At 52.8% G+C, this 15,480-nt stretch overlaps 2 protein-coding genes and 4 non-coding genes across 17 annotated transcripts; all 6 read left to right on the forward strand.

Moving 5' to 3' along the window:
* Positions 1-2,659: 2,659 nt before the first annotated feature.
* Flt3lg (fms related receptor tyrosine kinase 3 ligand) lies at positions 2,660-8,838 on the forward strand. Of its 12 annotated transcripts, none has more exons than XM_052163467.1 (11): positions 3,549-3,612; positions 3,823-3,889; positions 4,158-4,271; positions 4,700-4,753; positions 5,359-5,502; positions 5,847-5,975; positions 6,377-6,455; positions 7,568-7,749; positions 7,860-7,912; positions 8,141-8,366; positions 8,463-8,838. In XM_052163467.1, exons 1-9 carry the CDS (start codon positions 3,551-3,553, stop codon positions 7,881-7,883), a joined length of 855 nt encoding a protein of 284 aa, XP_052019427.1. In that variant the 5' UTR covers positions 3,549-3,550; the 3' UTR covers positions 7,884-7,912; positions 8,141-8,366; positions 8,463-8,838. The 12 variants fall into 12 exon arrangements, with proteins under 12 accessions (XP_052019476.1, XP_052019468.1, XP_052019452.1 ...); XM_052163475.1 differs by having other exon boundaries at positions 8,310-8,366; XM_052163430.1 differs by having other exon boundaries at positions 3,551-3,612; positions 7,836-7,912.
* Positions 8,839-11,487: 2,649 nt separating this feature from the next.
* Rpl13a (ribosomal protein L13a) lies at positions 11,488-14,317 on the forward strand. The gene is made up of 8 exons (XM_052163528.1): positions 11,488-11,604; positions 12,699-12,771; positions 12,995-13,060; positions 13,173-13,274; positions 13,472-13,557; positions 13,723-13,782; positions 14,000-14,122; positions 14,205-14,317. Exons 1-8 carry the CDS (start codon positions 11,590-11,592, stop codon positions 14,289-14,291), a joined length of 612 nt encoding a protein of 203 aa, XP_052019488.1. The 5' UTR covers positions 11,488-11,589; the 3' UTR covers positions 14,292-14,317.
* Positions 12,804-12,886, forward strand: LOC127676505 (small nucleolar RNA Z195/SNORD33/SNORD32 family). Its single transcript, XR_007975982.1, has one exon. It is a non-coding gene; the product is annotated as a small nucleolar RNA Z195/SNORD33/SNORD32 family (small nucleolar RNA).
* On the forward strand, positions 13,317-13,401 carry LOC127676504 (small nucleolar RNA Z195/SNORD33/SNORD32 family). Its single transcript, XR_007975981.1, has one exon. It is a non-coding gene; the product is annotated as a small nucleolar RNA Z195/SNORD33/SNORD32 family (small nucleolar RNA).
* On the forward strand, positions 13,594-13,661 carry LOC127676506 (small nucleolar RNA SNORD34). The gene has a single exon (XR_007975983.1). It is a non-coding gene; the product is annotated as a small nucleolar RNA SNORD34 (small nucleolar RNA).
* Positions 13,826-13,906, forward strand: LOC127676514 (small nucleolar RNA SNORD35). Its single transcript, XR_007975987.1, has one exon. It is a non-coding gene; the product is annotated as a small nucleolar RNA SNORD35 (small nucleolar RNA).
* Positions 14,318-15,480: the final 1,163 nt, after the last annotated feature.

Below are 15,480 nucleotides of genomic sequence, written 5' to 3' on the forward strand. Positions count from 1 at the left end.
GGGAGGGGAGAGTTTATTCAGCTTACACATTCCAAATCACAGTCTGCTGAGGAAAGCCAAGGTAGGAACTCAAACCTGGCAGGAGCCTGGAAGCAGGGGCAGTGCTGCTCACTGGCTTGCTCCCAGTGGCTTCCTCAGCCTGCTTAGAGCACCCATGACCCCCAGCCCAGGGTGACACCATTCACCATGGATATGACCTATGTGGCCAAGAAAATGCCGTACAGGCTTGCCTGCAGCCCAGCTTATGAAGGCCATTTGACAATAGCGTTCCCCTATAGTTTGTGACTGTAGTTTGTGCCAAATAAAGATAAAACTAGTCAGCACAGCCGGGGCAGTGGTGGCAGGGTCTCTAGAGATCAAAGCGAGCCTCGTCTACAGATCAAGTTACAGGATAGCTAGGGCTACACAGAGAAGCACTGTGTCAAGGAGATGGGGTGGGGTCGACTAGCTAGGATAGTGTGGTTTTTTCTTTTTTCTTTTTCCTTTAGTGATCTATATTTACGTATGAGGGTGTCAGATTCCCTGGAGTTACCAACACTCGTGACCTGCCTTTTGAGTGCTAGGATTTGAACTCAGGTCCTCTGGAAGAGTAGCCACTGCTTTAACCTCTGAGCCATCACTCTAGTCCCATGTTTTTATTTTAATTATGTAATGGGTATGGATGCATGAGGTCAGAAGAGAGTACTGGACGCCATGGAGCAGCACCCACTGTGGGTCCTAGGACATACTTTTTTTTTTTTTTTTTTTTTTTTGGTTTCTCGAGACAGGGTTTCTCTGTGTAGCCCTGGCTGTCCTGGAACTCACTCTGTAGACCAGGCTGGAAAGGGCTGGGACTAAAGGCGTGCGCCACCACTGCCCGGCCCTAGGACATACTTTAATCTCAATCATTTTTCCTGTCCCACACTCTCAAGCTTTTGAGAGGAGGCTTGCTGGCTGAGGTGGCAGATGCGGGGCAGGTGAGCCCGAGTGTTAGCGCAGCTGTGTTCCTGTATCTTGTTCCCGGCCTGGACTACAGAGTCTACTCAGCGAGACTCAGAAAGAGAGAGTCTGACTAAGCCTGGCTGAATTGGAGCTCACCTTCCCAAGGTGTTCCACAGCTTACTGTGATTCTCCTGCCCCAGCCTTCAAGTGCTGAGATACCAGGCCCGATGTATGGCTCCACTGACACTCCATCTGAAGATGCCAGCAGTGTGAAGGAACACGTGGAAAAGTTAGGATATAGTCAGTCAACGCAGTACAGGCCGCTTCCCTCACACCCATCCCCAAGCGCTGGGCTTCACCTAGCAGTGAGTGCAGTCATCGGCTGAAGCAAAGCTAACAAGCATGCCAGAGCTTCCAGAGCAGACATGGGATCTGCAGAAAAGGCACAGGCAGCAGAGCCCTGCCGAGAGCCAGCCAGAGTCCAGGACACAGCTCAACAGCAGAGCATCTGCCTGTCATGTGGGAAGTGCTGGGTTCAATCCCCAGAACTGCACAGAAGGAACATACTTTGTATTTTTGTCCAATTTACTAATTCATCTCCCAGTTTAGGGTAGCCTTCAGGTTATAGAGGACAAAGGGCTGGTTCTCACGGTGACAAAGACCTGTAGACTGGATGTGACAGATTCCCCAAAGTGCTAGAAAAAGCAGCTCAATGGCCTATGCATCCCACAGTCTGCAACAGCAGTGGGTGCAAAGCACAGAGGAACATAGATGGGCAAATTGGAGCTGAGGATTGTTTTGGAAGACAAAATCTAATATAACCAGGCAGTGGTGGCACATGCCTTTAATCAATCCCAGCACTCAGAAGCCAGAGGCAGGGGGATTTCTGAGTTTGAGGCCAGCCTGGTCTACAGAGTGAGTTCCAGGACAGCCAGGGCTACACAGAGAAACCCTGTCTCAAAAACCAAACAAAAAAAATCTAATGTGATCTTGGCTGGCTTCAATCTCATAATGAAAGATGATTTTGCCTGGGTTACAGGGGTGCTCTACCTAGTCTGTTTTCTGCCATGCTGGAGATGGAATCCAGGGTTTCCTGCTAGCCAAGCACTGTGGTATCTACAGCCTCGGGATCTTAAGATGAGATCTCCATACATTATCTAAATTGACCCTAAATCCAAGATCAAGCAACCTGTGACTCACAGAGAAGAGCCATCTGCCTCTGCCTCTCCTAAGTGTTGGCATTAAAAGTAGCATCACCATTTCCTGCCTATCATATGACACAGGGTCTTATATGTAGCCAAGGTTAACCTTGAAGTCCTGGTCCACCTGCCACCAACATACCATGTTCTTCCGTTCTTGGTCTTTCAAGCACAACCAGGTCCTTTCTGAATTGCCTCTATGTGAACTCGGGTGCAGGCCAGGTGCCAGCCCTGATGAACAAGGGCACTCCCCATACCTGGAAAATCCCAAGGATTTCTCTCCTAGGAACCAAAACCAAAGCCCAGACACAACCTGTGCTACACCGCAGCGGTGAGCTGAGGATACATTCATCGGGTGAAGTCCTGTGCAGCCGCTGCTTACGCCAGTCACTGCTCTGGGTGCAGGGACTTCGCTGGATAGAAACGGCCACTAACAGAGCAGAGACAATGGGGCAGATAAGGAGCCCGCGGGCTGTGTTGAATGGTGATAAGGGCGGAGCAGGGTAAGTCTTTCTGCAAGGGGTGCCATTGGGGAAGGCAGCACCAGGCCTCTGCTGCATGTTTAAGGAAGGACTCCTGGTGGGGAGAACCCAGGGATCTGGAGGGAGGGAGGTATTCCACGCCGAGGAAACAGCTCATGCAAAGGTCCCCCCCAGCAAGCAAATGCCCACCTCAGACACACACTCACGGATGGCTAGTGTCGGATAGCATGAGGTTCGCAGGAAGGGGTTAGGAGAGCGCAGAGTCAAAGGCTGCAGTTGTACGCGGCCACCTTTTGTGGAGGGGTGGGGCAGTACTGTGGATTGAGTCGAAGGCCTCACGCATGCTAGTTCTCTGCCTCTGTCTGGCGCGTTCTAGACAGCTGCTCTCCAACTGAGCTGGGCACCTGCCTGTCTTTTTACTTTTTGAGACAGGGTCTTAGTAAAATGCTCACGCCAGCCTTGAAACAAGGCCAGCTTCAACCTTCATCCCTCCTGCCTCAGGCTCCTTGATAACTGGGGTGACAGGCCTGCATTACCAGTCCCCACTAAAAGCTAAAAGGGACAGGAACCCAGAGGCTGGAGGTTCTCAAGCTCTGTGCCCCAGGGGGCAGGAGGGGCTAGGAAGTGAGGAAATCAGAGAGGAAGCCAGTAAGGCATTCCTTATGGTGGAGGCAAGGCCTGTACAAAGGCAGCTGAGGTTCTGACACTGTCCGGATCCTACGTGCACTTCGAAGCTTGAAAGCCTAGTTGCGTCCCTTCGCTGTCCATCCAGGGCCCAAGCGGAGATCTGCGGCCGCGCCACTTGTTACCAGTAGGTGGCGTGTCCCACCCAGGCACGAACTCACCCCTGGCACTGTCAACCTCAAGGCTTCCTTTCACTTTCGGTCTTTGGCTGTCATCCAGCTCGGTTTCCACACCCAGCTGGGGCAAGCCTGGTGCGTGGGGTGAATGGTTTTCCAGGTCCCCGAGGGGCGGTCCCAAGGTCCCCACTCCCGGGCAGAGGGAGCAGGGTGCGAGACCTGGGGAGGATTCTGGGGAGTCGGTCGGGGTTCTTAGAAGGGGAGCTGACTTTTCAGAGTCACTGGGGCTCATGCAGGAAGCCTGGGGGAGCAGGAGGCGGAAACGCACCCACATCAAGGGCGGCAGGGCGGGGTACAAGGACGGGTGGGGAAGGGGCTGCAGGGTATGAGTCCGAAGCCTGCCCTTCTGTCACTTCCAAGACCCTGCCACAGGCATGAGGGGTCCCCGGCCGAGATGACAGTGCTGGTGCCAGCCTGGAGCCCGAATGTGCGTATACCTGTGGGGTGATGGAGCTGGGTGGAGAACGAACATGGGCAGGGGATGGAGGCATGGGGAGACAGACACGGGACAGGACTGACTGGAAGAAAAAAAGAGGACGAGGTAGGATGAAGTGGAGAAAGATGGTCACAGGTTTGTCACACCAGCCAAGGTGCAGGACAGGCAGAGACAGGGAAGATGACACCCGGCTAATGAAGGAAGCAGGACACAGGGAGCCTCCGCATGGAAGCCAGTCGCTGACACGACCTCCTTGTAGTCCTCCCTGTTGCTGCTGCTGCTGCTGCTGAGCCCTTGCCTGCGGGGGACACCTGACTGTTACTTCAGCCACAGTCCCATCTCCTCTGACTTCCAAAGGACGATTAGCAAGTTGGTGAGCCGGCTCCCATCCAGGCCTGGCTACTGTGCTGGACCCTGACCCGGCATCTCTGCTACTGTCTCTCCCAGTGTCTCTGTGAGGTCTCCGTCCCTCTCTTTGGATCCCCGCCCACCCACCCACCCCCGGTCTCTTACTGTCTTCTCTGTCTCAGTCTCTGTCTGAGCCCCTGTTCTATCTGTCACTGTCTCTCTCTAGGTGTCTTGGTGTCTATCTCCACTCTGGATACATGTTCCCCTGGCCCTCCTCTGGATGCCTCTGTGCATCTCTGCCTCTCTGTGAGTCTCTTTGCTTCTCTCTCTCTCTGGCTCCCTTCTTTATGTGAGTATTGAGTCCTGCCCTGGTCCCTTGTCTCAGGGTCAGCTTCTCTCACTCTGTAACTTGCCCCTGCTCTCAGCCAGGCCTCACCTTGTTTTCTCCCATAGACTGACTACCTGCTTAAAGATTACCCAGTCACTGTGGCCACCAATCTTCAGGACGTGAGTCACAGTCGGGAGGGCCCTGGGATGGAGGTGGGAACCAGCTCAGGATGCGCTACCCTTCAGGGACAAGGCTAGTGGGCCACCTCCTGCTCCCTCAGACCTGGAAAATCTAGGCCTTCTCCCATCCACCCGCACCTCATCCTGGCCCTGGACCCAGCATCCTAGCTCATTTCCCCATCAAGCTCTCAAGACTGGCCTCTCTGTTCCTTTCTCCCTTGGGTGTAGTAGGCCCCTCCCTCTCAGGCACCTGGCCCCGCCCCTCCGTCTGGGGTCTTGTAGCCCTTCCACTTCTCTCCCTTGGTATCTGGCCCTGTCTCATCTCAGGCATTTGATCCCCACCCACCCACCTCTGTCACACAACTGACTGGTCCACCCTTCTCACCCTTTCTGGCCTCTAGCAAGGCCACACCTCTTTTGGTCCCCTGGCCCCTCCCAACTTACCTTAGCATCTGGCCATGCCCATTTTCTTCAGACACCGAGCCCCATCCCTAAGTCATCTGGCCCCACTCTCCTTCCTTCTGTCCCCTGGCCTGCCCCACCCCTTGTCATCTGGCCCCGCCCCTTCTCCCTGAGATCTGGCCTGGGCTCTTCTTGATCTGCAGGAGAACCACTGCAAGGCCTTGTGGAGCCTCTTCCTGGCCCATCGCTGGATAGAGCAACTGAAGGCCGTGGCAGGCTCTAAAATGCAAAAGCTTCTGGAGGCTGTCAATACAGAGATACATTTTGTCACCTCGTGTACCTTCCAGGTTAGCATTAAAACTTGGTAACAAATGAAGAGAGCCAAGCCCCTCCCCAGGCCTTGAAAACAGCTCTGCTAGTACTTTTAGGGGGAGTTCATTTTTCCACAGCATACCACGGAGGGAGAGCTGGAACCTCCAAACCCTGGGGTCCCCTTGGGATCCTGTTACTGGGGCTGTGCCTCAATAGCCGAAGTAGGTGGCTACTAAGGTGTTCTCTCTCCCCTAACAACTGGAGAACCCTGGAGTCTGAGGCCTGGGCATATTGGCTCTGTGACCTCCACAGGTCAGGGCCCTGGGTTGGTGGTGACACTGGTGTGGCATGGTGACGACCCGTCGCTCCCTTCTCCCAGCCCCTACCAGAGTGCCTTCGCTTTGTGCAGACCAACATCTCCCACCTGCTGCAGGACACATGCGCACAGCTGTCTGCTCTGAAGCCCTGTATCGGGAAGGCCTGCCAGAACTTCTCCCGGTGCCTGGAGGTGCAGTGCCAGCCGGGTAACAGAGCCCCCGAGCCCAGCACCCCGGGACCACCGGGGCCGCTGGGCTCCCAGCCCACAGCCTGCCTCACTGCGTGCCCCGAGGCTTCTGTTCCCACCAGCTGGGGCTTAAGACGTGCTCTTCCTCCCTTAGTTTTTCTTCTTTTTTAAAAAGATTTATCTTTATGTGTGAGTGCTACCGTTATCTACATGCCCGCAGTGCACTGAATGCGCGACCCGTGCCCCGAAGAGGCCAGAAGAGGGCATCAGATCCTCTGGATGTGGGGTCACAGCTACCCTGTGAACCAGCAGTGGGTGCTGGGCCCAGGTCCCAAGCCAGAGCAGCCAGCGTTCTTACCTGCTGAGCCACCACTTCAACCCTTTTTTCTTTTCTTTTGAGATAGGGTCTCATTATGCAGGTTAGGCAGACACTGAACTCAAAGCAATCCTCCTGCCTCAGTGTCCTGAGTGCTGGGATTTCAGGTATGAAGCCAGCACATCTGGCTTCCTTTCCCTTTTTCATGTTTTTTATCATCATATATTAATTATGTATAACAATGTCTCTCGACATGTCATCTGTGTCTACAACTTTCATCACACCCTGACTCTCTCCTGTGTACAGCCATGTCTCCCTGACCCCCTCCTCTTCCCACGTGCTCCCTCTTCTTTCTTTCTTTTTTTTTTTAAAGATTTATTTATTTATTATTATATAAGTATACCATAGCTGTCTTCAGACACCCCAGAAGCGGGTGTCAGATGGGTGTGAGCCACCATGTGGTTGCTGGGATTTGAACTCAGGACCTTCAGAAGAGCAGTCAGTGCTCTTAACCACTGAGCCATCTCTCCAGCCCCTTCTTTCTTTTTTTAATATTTTAAGCCAGTTGGGTAGGTTGCCTGTAGGAGGGAACCTTACCAATGGCTACACTTTTGAAGAAAATGTCTCTTCCTGTCTAGCAACCTTCTATTGCCGTAGATGTCCAGGAAAGGACATCTATAGGCCATTCTTTTTATTACCTCAGTTTACCTATCTTTGAAAAGGAGACGGAATGTCCAGTGTGTTTGTCTAGGGCAGTGCTGCCCACAGGGATGGAAACCGCGCACGCACAGGTTTCTGAGTAACAGCACTAACAGCCACACTCAATAGCTTTTCTCTTTCCTTTTTTTTTCTTGGTTGTCGATGTTGTTCTTTTGAGACAGGGTCTATCTGTATAGTCCTGGCTGCCTGTTACTTGCTATGCTGACCAGGCTGAGATTCCCGCTGCTTCTGCCTTCTGAGTTGAGGGATTGAAGGTGTGGACCACGATGCCCACCCATGCTCATGCTTTTTAGCCCCACTGTTGGGGACAGTGTTTCACGGTACATCCGTCAGTCCTAGAACTTATTATGCAGACCAGGCTAGCCTCAAGTTCACAGAGCTCTGTCTGCTTCTGCTTCCTAAGCGCTGGCTGTTAAAGGCACGGTCTGCCAGGCCTACCTTACGCCCCGGGTTTAGTTCTGGTGTTTGTAGGCTCCTCATGCGCCATCACCCGTAGTTCTCCAGGACTTTCCCTGTTTGCTCTGATGAGCCCCTCAGTTACCTGGTTCTCTCTCCCCAGACCCCTCCACCCCGCTGCCCCCGAGGAGTCCTGTAGCCCTCGAAGCCACCGAGCTTCCAGAGCCACGGTCTGGGCAGCTGTCGCTCCTGCTGCTGCTGCTGCCTCTCACGCTGGTGCTGCTGGCAGCTGCCTGGGGCGTTCGCTGGCAAAGGGCGAGGAGGAGGGTGGAGCTCCGCCCTGGGGTGAGCCTAGAGTCCAGGGTGGTTGGACGGAGTGGGTGGGTGCATGGGGTGAGGGTAGCAGGAGGCTGACCTTGTGGGGGCCTCAGGTGCCCCTCCCCTCCCATCCGTAGGATGTGAGCCGTGTGCATCCCTGACTCAGCCAGGGTCTTTCTCCTCTTTCTCGGTGAGTCTTCCTCTTACACTGGAGCCTGCAATGGCCAGGCTTAGGGGTGAGTCAGTCCGAGATTTGGGAGGTTGACTAACTTTCTCACAGGAGGGGCTGGGACTCAGAGGAGTGGTGTGTGTGTGTGTGTGTGTGTGTGTGTATGTGTGTGTCAGGGGCAGCCCAGTCTTTGCTAAGCATCCAGTGTGACAAAGCTCAGGGGGTTTCTGCCACTCCCTCAATCTTAAGGCTGTGGGGAGCGCTGGGAAGGCTTGTGAGGGAGAGTCTCCTGTGAGAACTGAGACCCAGCAAGGAGGCAGAAGAAGGCAGAAGGCGGGTCCCCTGCCAGCACCGGGATTTTAGAATGTGTTTTACACTGGTAATACCTCTCATGTGGGGGTTACGCCTGTAATCCCAGCCCTTGGGAGCCCAGACAGGAGGACTGGTGAACTGTCTGGCCACCCTCCACTACAAGGTGAGTTCAAGGCCACTTTGAGATACACCGTGACTCTTGTCCCGTCTCAAATAAACAAGCCAAACACCGGGCTAAGCGACACTTACTTTTTTTCAGATGAGGTCTCAGTATGTTGCCCAGACTGACCGTGAATACCTTGATGAGCCTTCCTGCTCCAGTCTTCCAAACAGCTGGGCTCACGGGACACCGTATGAACATGGCTTCGCTTTTCTTCTTTCTTGGTGCTAGAGTTGGGAGCTCAAGCAAGGAAGAAGCTAGGCACATGCTGCGCTGGCTTACATCCCAACCCAGAGGACGCTCCGTCTGGGCGTGGCAATGGACATGTGTAATTCCAGTGCTCCTGGATTGGAGATGCTGGTACTGGAGGATACTGACTTTAAGGAAAACAGAGAGGAAGAAGGCGGCTGCACTGTGGCCCTGTGTGGTTGCTTCTGTCACCTCCACCCCTTAAAATAAAAACAACTGCTGGGTATGGTGCTGTGTGCCTGGAATCTCAGTATTCAGGAGGACGAGGCAGGGGGATCAAAGCTTCAAGGCAGCTGGGCAGTGGTGGCACACACCTTTAATCCCAGCACTTGGGAGGCAGAGGCAGGCAGATTTCTGAGTTCAGGGCCAGCCTGGTCTACAGAGTGAGTTCCAGGACAGCCAGGGCTACACAGAGAAACCCTGTCTCAAAAAAAAAAAAAAAAAAAAAACCAAAAACAAACAAAACAAAACAAAACAAACAAACAAACAAAAAAGCCCTTCAAGGCCAGCCTGGGCTACTGAGTGAGTTTAAGGCCAGCCTGGACAACTTCATGAAATCTGTCTCACAGTAACTATGAAAAACAGAAACGCTGGGGCTGGCGCTTAGGCCGGGTGGGTCCCTGCACAGGACGACTCTGGCTCCCACCTGCGCCTGCAACACAGTCACTAGAAACACATTATCTGAACTTAAGATTCACACAGTCAAAATGGAGTCCCTGACAGCTTAATTAAAACAATTTGATCGTTTAAAATGTTTAAGTTTTAAATTTATGTTTTTAAATTTTGTGATTTCCCATTTCTGGGTTTGTTTCTGAAACACACAGCCACAGAGGTACATGTCTGTAAACCAACTCTACTTATTTATTAGTTTTTGAGATAGGGTCTATATAGCTCGGATGGCCTGGAATGTGGGTGCAATCCTCCGGTCTCTACCTTTGGGGTACTAGAGTCACAGGTGTGTACTACCACACCTGACAGTAATTCCTCTTTTTAAAGAAATTACACTAGATCCACCCCACCCCCAAATAAATTGAAAACGAATTATTCATGGGGAGCAGGCATAGCATGTCATAGCACCTGGATATATGTCAGAGGAAAACTTGTGTGTAGCTAGGTCTCTCTTTTACCATGTTGGTCCCAGGGATAGAACTCAAGTAGTCAAACGTGGTAGCAGAGGCCTTTTACCCATGAACTCAGCTTGAAGGCCAAGATATGTTTTGTTTGTTTTGAAATGGGGTCTCATGTAGCCAGCCCTATCTGACCTGGAACTCACTCTGTAGACCAGGCTGGCTTGGAACTCAGATCTACCTGTGTCTGTGTAAAACCTCTTTTTTTGGGGGGGGGGGAGGGGTTTCGAGACAGGGTTTCTCTGTGTAGCCCTGGTTGTCCTGGAACTCACTCTGTAGACCAGGCTGGCCTCGAACTCAGAGGTCTGCCTGCCTCTGCCTCCCAAATGCTGGGATTAAGGGCCCTGGAGCAGATTTTGCGGTGCAAATTTGTACTCCTTTCCATACTCTGGAGAAGAGGCAGAAAGATGAGGAATTCTGGGTTATCTACTGTTACTTGGAAGTCTGAGCCTTACCTAAGCGGGGTGAGGGGATGGGTTGGGGGCATGGCTCAGAGGAAGGGTGCAGACCAAAAACTCCAGCTCTCAGATGATCACCTTTTACAGAGGATACTGGGGCCAAGCAGGAATCACCTGACATGCTGCACAGCCTGGACACAGGGACAGTTGGGTGGAGGCTGGCCCTCTCTCAGACCTCACTGCTCTGCACCACCCCCACCCCCCGCAGCTCCCTCCCCAGGATGGAGACATGAGAACTCAACAGTCCCACTCATCCCATTCTGTACAATGTCCTTGCCGCCACTAACTTGTATATAAATGTTATTTCTTTAAAACCAGCTCTTCTGGGCCTGTCTGGGGATGGGACAAGGGATGGGTGGACCTTTTAAGTTTTCAGAACCTTGGTTTTTCGGTGCTTGGTGATGTAATATGGGACTCTGCAGAAGCTGAGGCAGGAATCTTAAAGTTAAGGTCAGCCTGGATTGCAGAAACCTGATGTCAAAAACCCAAACCAACGACAAAAGGTTCTATTGGTGCCCAGAGTCAGCTGGGGCCAATGCTCCGTAGTGCTCTGAAGTACAGAAACAGCCCAATTCCCCAAAAAATCATGGCCCCAGAAGCTAGCAAAACAGTGCCAGAACCCACAGGAGGAATAAACTCAGGCTGGGCTGTTTAGGGAGGTTTTCGGGACAACACGAGTCTTTGATACTGGACAGTCTGTTGTCTTTTTTGCTGTTTTCCTTTGGTGGCGGGCGGTTCTGGGTGCACAGCCGGGAGGGAGGGCAGCAGCCCAGACCACATTCACAGCTCAAACAAAGTCTTGGGAACAGAGGCACGAGAATGCGTCTGCGCCTGCGGACCTGGAAGTCCCTGGTTCCCCCATACTCCTCCACGTAGGAAGACTACCTCCACCTGCCTGATAGATGGAAACTCCTAGGCTCAGAAGAGGCCAGCAATGTCAGCACACCTTGTGGTTGAGGGGAGGGACACACGCAGCTCTGAAAGGCGGGCCAGGACCTATGCTCGCCCCCTTATGGCCACCACGTGTTCTGCAAACGCCATTACTTGTTGGGAATAATGGCGCTCCACATCGCAGACAGCTGAACGGAGAAGAGCAATCCCTCCCAAATATGGACGCCGCGGATGGACAGCATTGTACGGCTAAAGCCTCCTGGACACCCACGTGACCTCCCGCCCCGCACAGTCATGGCCGCCATGAGCCAATCCATGAGGTACTCTGATTGGACAGTATAAAAATGGCCCGCCTCCAAATGGTCGCGCACTCTCCGCTTCGACCAATTAGAAGACAGAAACTCTTCGTTGCGAGCCGGTTGCGTCACTTCCTCCGCCCCTGCAGCAAGGGATAAGAAACCCTGCGCCAAGACCTCCTCCTTTCCCAGGCGGCTCCCGAAGATGGCGGAGGGGCAGGTTCGGACTCTGCGCGTGCCGGGCGGTGTGGGGGTCGGGTGGGTTCCAGGCGGGAACGGAATGGGGTTCAGCTCCACTCTACTTGTGCCGTGGGGATTTTTGACGCGAGGGGATTGTGTAACGTGGGCATAAACAGGCCGCGGCCATGTAGGTACGAGGCGCTGAGAACGTAGCGCTTTTCCCGGGGAGGACGGGAGTGGGGCTCGCGTTCCCAACACCGGAAGGAATTTTGCAGGTTTCAGATCGGGCATTGGGTTGCGGGGAGCTTCGGATCTCGCACTCGTGGTGTTGTGTTTGTAAGATAGTGGGGAAACTGACGAAATGGAGGCTCTTGTTTTGGGCACCGGACTTCTGTAACATCTGATACTGTTGTCTTGTAGTCCTTTTGAGATGTTTCCGCTGGGTTGGCGAGACAAACTTGTAAAACCAATTGTTTAACAGACTGAGGCAGGAATCTCGTGAGTTTGAGGCTGGTCAGGAGTGGAACTGCACCTTTCCTGCTGGTGTTAGATGCTTTGGCAAGTTGCTGCTCAGGAATTAAAATTGCTGCAGCTTTGCCCTTTAAAGTTAGCTCAGTGAAGCCCCAGAGGTCCTCCACTAACATCAGTAAACAGCATAGCTGTGGGATGGGGTTCCCATAGTTTGGGCTGCTTCACAGGCATGTGCCACCATGCCTGAGGGTTAGCCAGGATTTAGATGTGTACCATTCTGCACTGCTCAGTCACAGACAGCCATTGAATGCTTAGTTAAATGGGTTCGCGTGAGCTGCTTATAGGAAGGGTTCCACCCATCCTGAGCTAGCGGAGGAGCCACAGTGGACTGATATCGAGCCCGGGCACTATAGTTGTGCCCACATGTGCCAGCGAATCCCAGCTATGCTGGAACCTGAGGCCTGGTAGGGTAACATGAGGTTCCGTTTAAGAAATTAAGTGTACACATTAGGAATACTGTGCTTGGGCAGACGTCGTTTTGGGGGGTTTTATAGCGCCCCTTAGGGACACTGGGTAATCCTGGCACTGGTGGGGAAGACTGAAGGGGTTGGTAACTTGGAATAGGAAGAGTCAGACTGCTTCATAAGCCTTCTGTTTCCTCAGGTTCTAGTATTGGATGGCCGAGGCCATCTTCTGGGCCGCCTGGCGGCCATTGTGGCCAAGCAGGTACTGCTGGGTAAGTTTTCACCCCACACCTCCCATTACCTGGGAGTCCGTGATGAGCAGTAATCACCATCTTTCGTTTGAGTCTCACGACTGTGAGATCAACCCATGCACCGCTCTGAGACTTGCCAGCCCCTGCTTGCTTGGGAATCCGGGCTTAGAAATGGTTTTGGAGCAGGAGGTCTGTCTTCTTGGGAGTGATTTTTCCTGACCCTCTCCCACTCTGCTCTCTCTAGGCCGGAAGGTGGTGGTTGTACGCTGTGAGGGCATCAACATATCTGGAAATTTCTACAGAAACAAGTGTGAGTTAGGGCTGGGGTGGTGGTCTTCAGGTGGGGTGTTGCTTGCTGCCTTGAACCTGGACAAAAAGGTCCCTTGTCACCAAGAGGATCTCACATAACTTCCTCTTGACAGTGAAGTATCTGGCCTTCCTTCGAAAGCGGATGAATACCAACCCCTCTCGAGGCCCCTACCACTTCCGAGCGCCCAGCCGCATTTTTTGGCGCACTGTGCGAGGTAAGCTTGTCCCGCGGGTGTCATAGGACAGGGCAGACTCTGGCAGCTTGTGATGAGGATGTCTCCCACTCACATTCGAGTTGCCCGACTGTGAGATGACCCTACATGCACTACCATCTGAGGCTGCCTATCTCCCTGCTCCTGGGGTCAGGTGGGGGTTTCAGCACCTCTAATGAGGCCTGCTGCTACACCCACAGGCATGCTGCCCCACAAGACCAAGAGAGGCCAGGCTGCCCTGGAACGCCTCAAGGTGTTGGATGGGATCCCTCCACCCTATGACAAGGTGAGCCTTGCGAGCCTAGCCTCACAGCTCTGCGTCCAGCGTCTGTGATGTTCTCTTACCTACATTGTTTGAGCCTCATGAAAACGCCACATGCTGAGACGCCGGCCCCGCCGGCCTCCATGCTGGGTGTTCCCTGCAGGTCTCTGACCCCTCTTTCTCCAACAGAAAAAGCGGATGGTAGTCCCTGCTGCCCTCAAGGTTGTTCGCCTGAAGCCTACCAGAAAGGTAAGCTCTAGTCTACAGAGCAGGCTTGTGGGACCTCACGCCTGGCAGATGATGGGTTTTTTCTCACGATGGTCTTCGGATGCCACACTGCCGATAATGCCAAAGGCTAAGCTGATGCCAGGAGGGCTCCCGTGTGGGGGGTGAATCCTTGGGGCTCTCCAGCTCACCCCGTGCTGCGGGGCGCATTCCCTGTCCTTACAGCCTTGTGCCCCTGCAGTTCGCTTACCTGGGACGGCTGGCTCATGAGGTCGGGTGGAAGTACCAGGCAGTGACAGCCACGCTGGAGGAGAAGAGGAAGGAAAAGGCCAAGATCCACTATCGGAAGAAGAAGCAGCTCTTGGTGAGGGTAGAACCTGCACGCCGGGGTAGGGAGGCCCTGGGTGGGAAGCAGCCACTCTTACACTTGTCCTTTCAAACCACAGAGGCTACGGAAACAGGCTGAGAAGAATGTGGAGAAGAAAATCTGCAAGTTCACAGAGGTCCTCAAGGCCAACGGATTGCTGGTGTGAACCCAATAAAGACTGTTTGTGCCTCATGCTGCCTGGCCTGGTTCCTTAGGCACTGCTCCTGGGGGGACGAGGGTACACTCAGAGCGAGCTGGCAACTTGCTTCACTTTTACTAAAGTGAAAACCGTGGAGCTTCAGTGTTGAAAATGAATGATGGGTTGCCCCACCCACCTGGCCAGATACCATATTCTGCTGCGGCTAAGAAAATGGGCTACACACCTGGGCTGGGACTTTAAGTGCACACAGATTCTGACCAAATACAAGCACTGTCACTACTTCCCCTACAGACCACAAAGCAATTTTTCTGGAGGGTTCTATGTGCTAATAAATTATTTGACTTAAGTGAATGTGTTTTGTTTATATAAATCTGCCATGCTTGGAGGGACACCTGCAGGACAGGCCTTGCTGGTCACATGCACTGCCTCCTGGTGTGCCCCTTTGGTCATATAATTGGACAGGCTTTGTTGCTCAAAGGGTGCAGGTACACAGCCTGTTTTGGATGGGTTTCTCTATAAGTGAGCTGCAGGCTCAAAATAACTGGCGGGCAGGATTGGAGTGGACAGGGATGGTGGCCAGTTTGATCCAGAAAATACCAACTGCAGGTGCAATCTTTGACATTCTTTTATAAAAGGATTGAGGCCAATTTTAGGCTGGACTAGTGTTTTATGTATTTCAGCACTAAGGTTGACAAAGCCGCACTTTCTGTTTTAGATTACTGCGTGTTATATGGGTTTGATTCTTACTGGTTTTTCCTAGCCTCAAATTCTTCGCATGTTGACCCATTCCGTAAGACAGGTTTTATTACGCCTAGCTGACCTGGAGCGTTTGACAATTGACTCCTGCATGAGTGCTGTGGTTAAGGGCATCCAGCACCATTCACAATATCATTTTGAAAATAAACTTTTTACTGTCCTTGCCACTCTACAGAGCTAGGGCTGAGAATACTTGAAACTTCTTGCATGTAAACGTCCACCTTTTACATTCCTGCTTAACTAATTAGGGTCCCTCCATTGCCTGGAGTGGTCACCTAAGACCAGTCATCCAAAAGTCATCAGGACCCATCACACCAGCCCGAGAAGCCGTCAACACGAGACGTGCAACCTTGAGTCTACTGGAACACTTAGGTTCGAGCTACTTGAGCGCGGTTCTGACACTTTGCTGCAAAAGTGTCAACAACGGCCAAAGCCTTTA

This window comes from Apodemus sylvaticus, chromosome 1, assembly GCF_947179515.1.
Source record: "Apodemus sylvaticus chromosome 1, mApoSyl1.1, whole genome shotgun sequence".
Lineage (NCBI taxonomy): Eukaryota > Metazoa > Chordata > Mammalia > Rodentia > Muridae > Apodemus > Apodemus sylvaticus.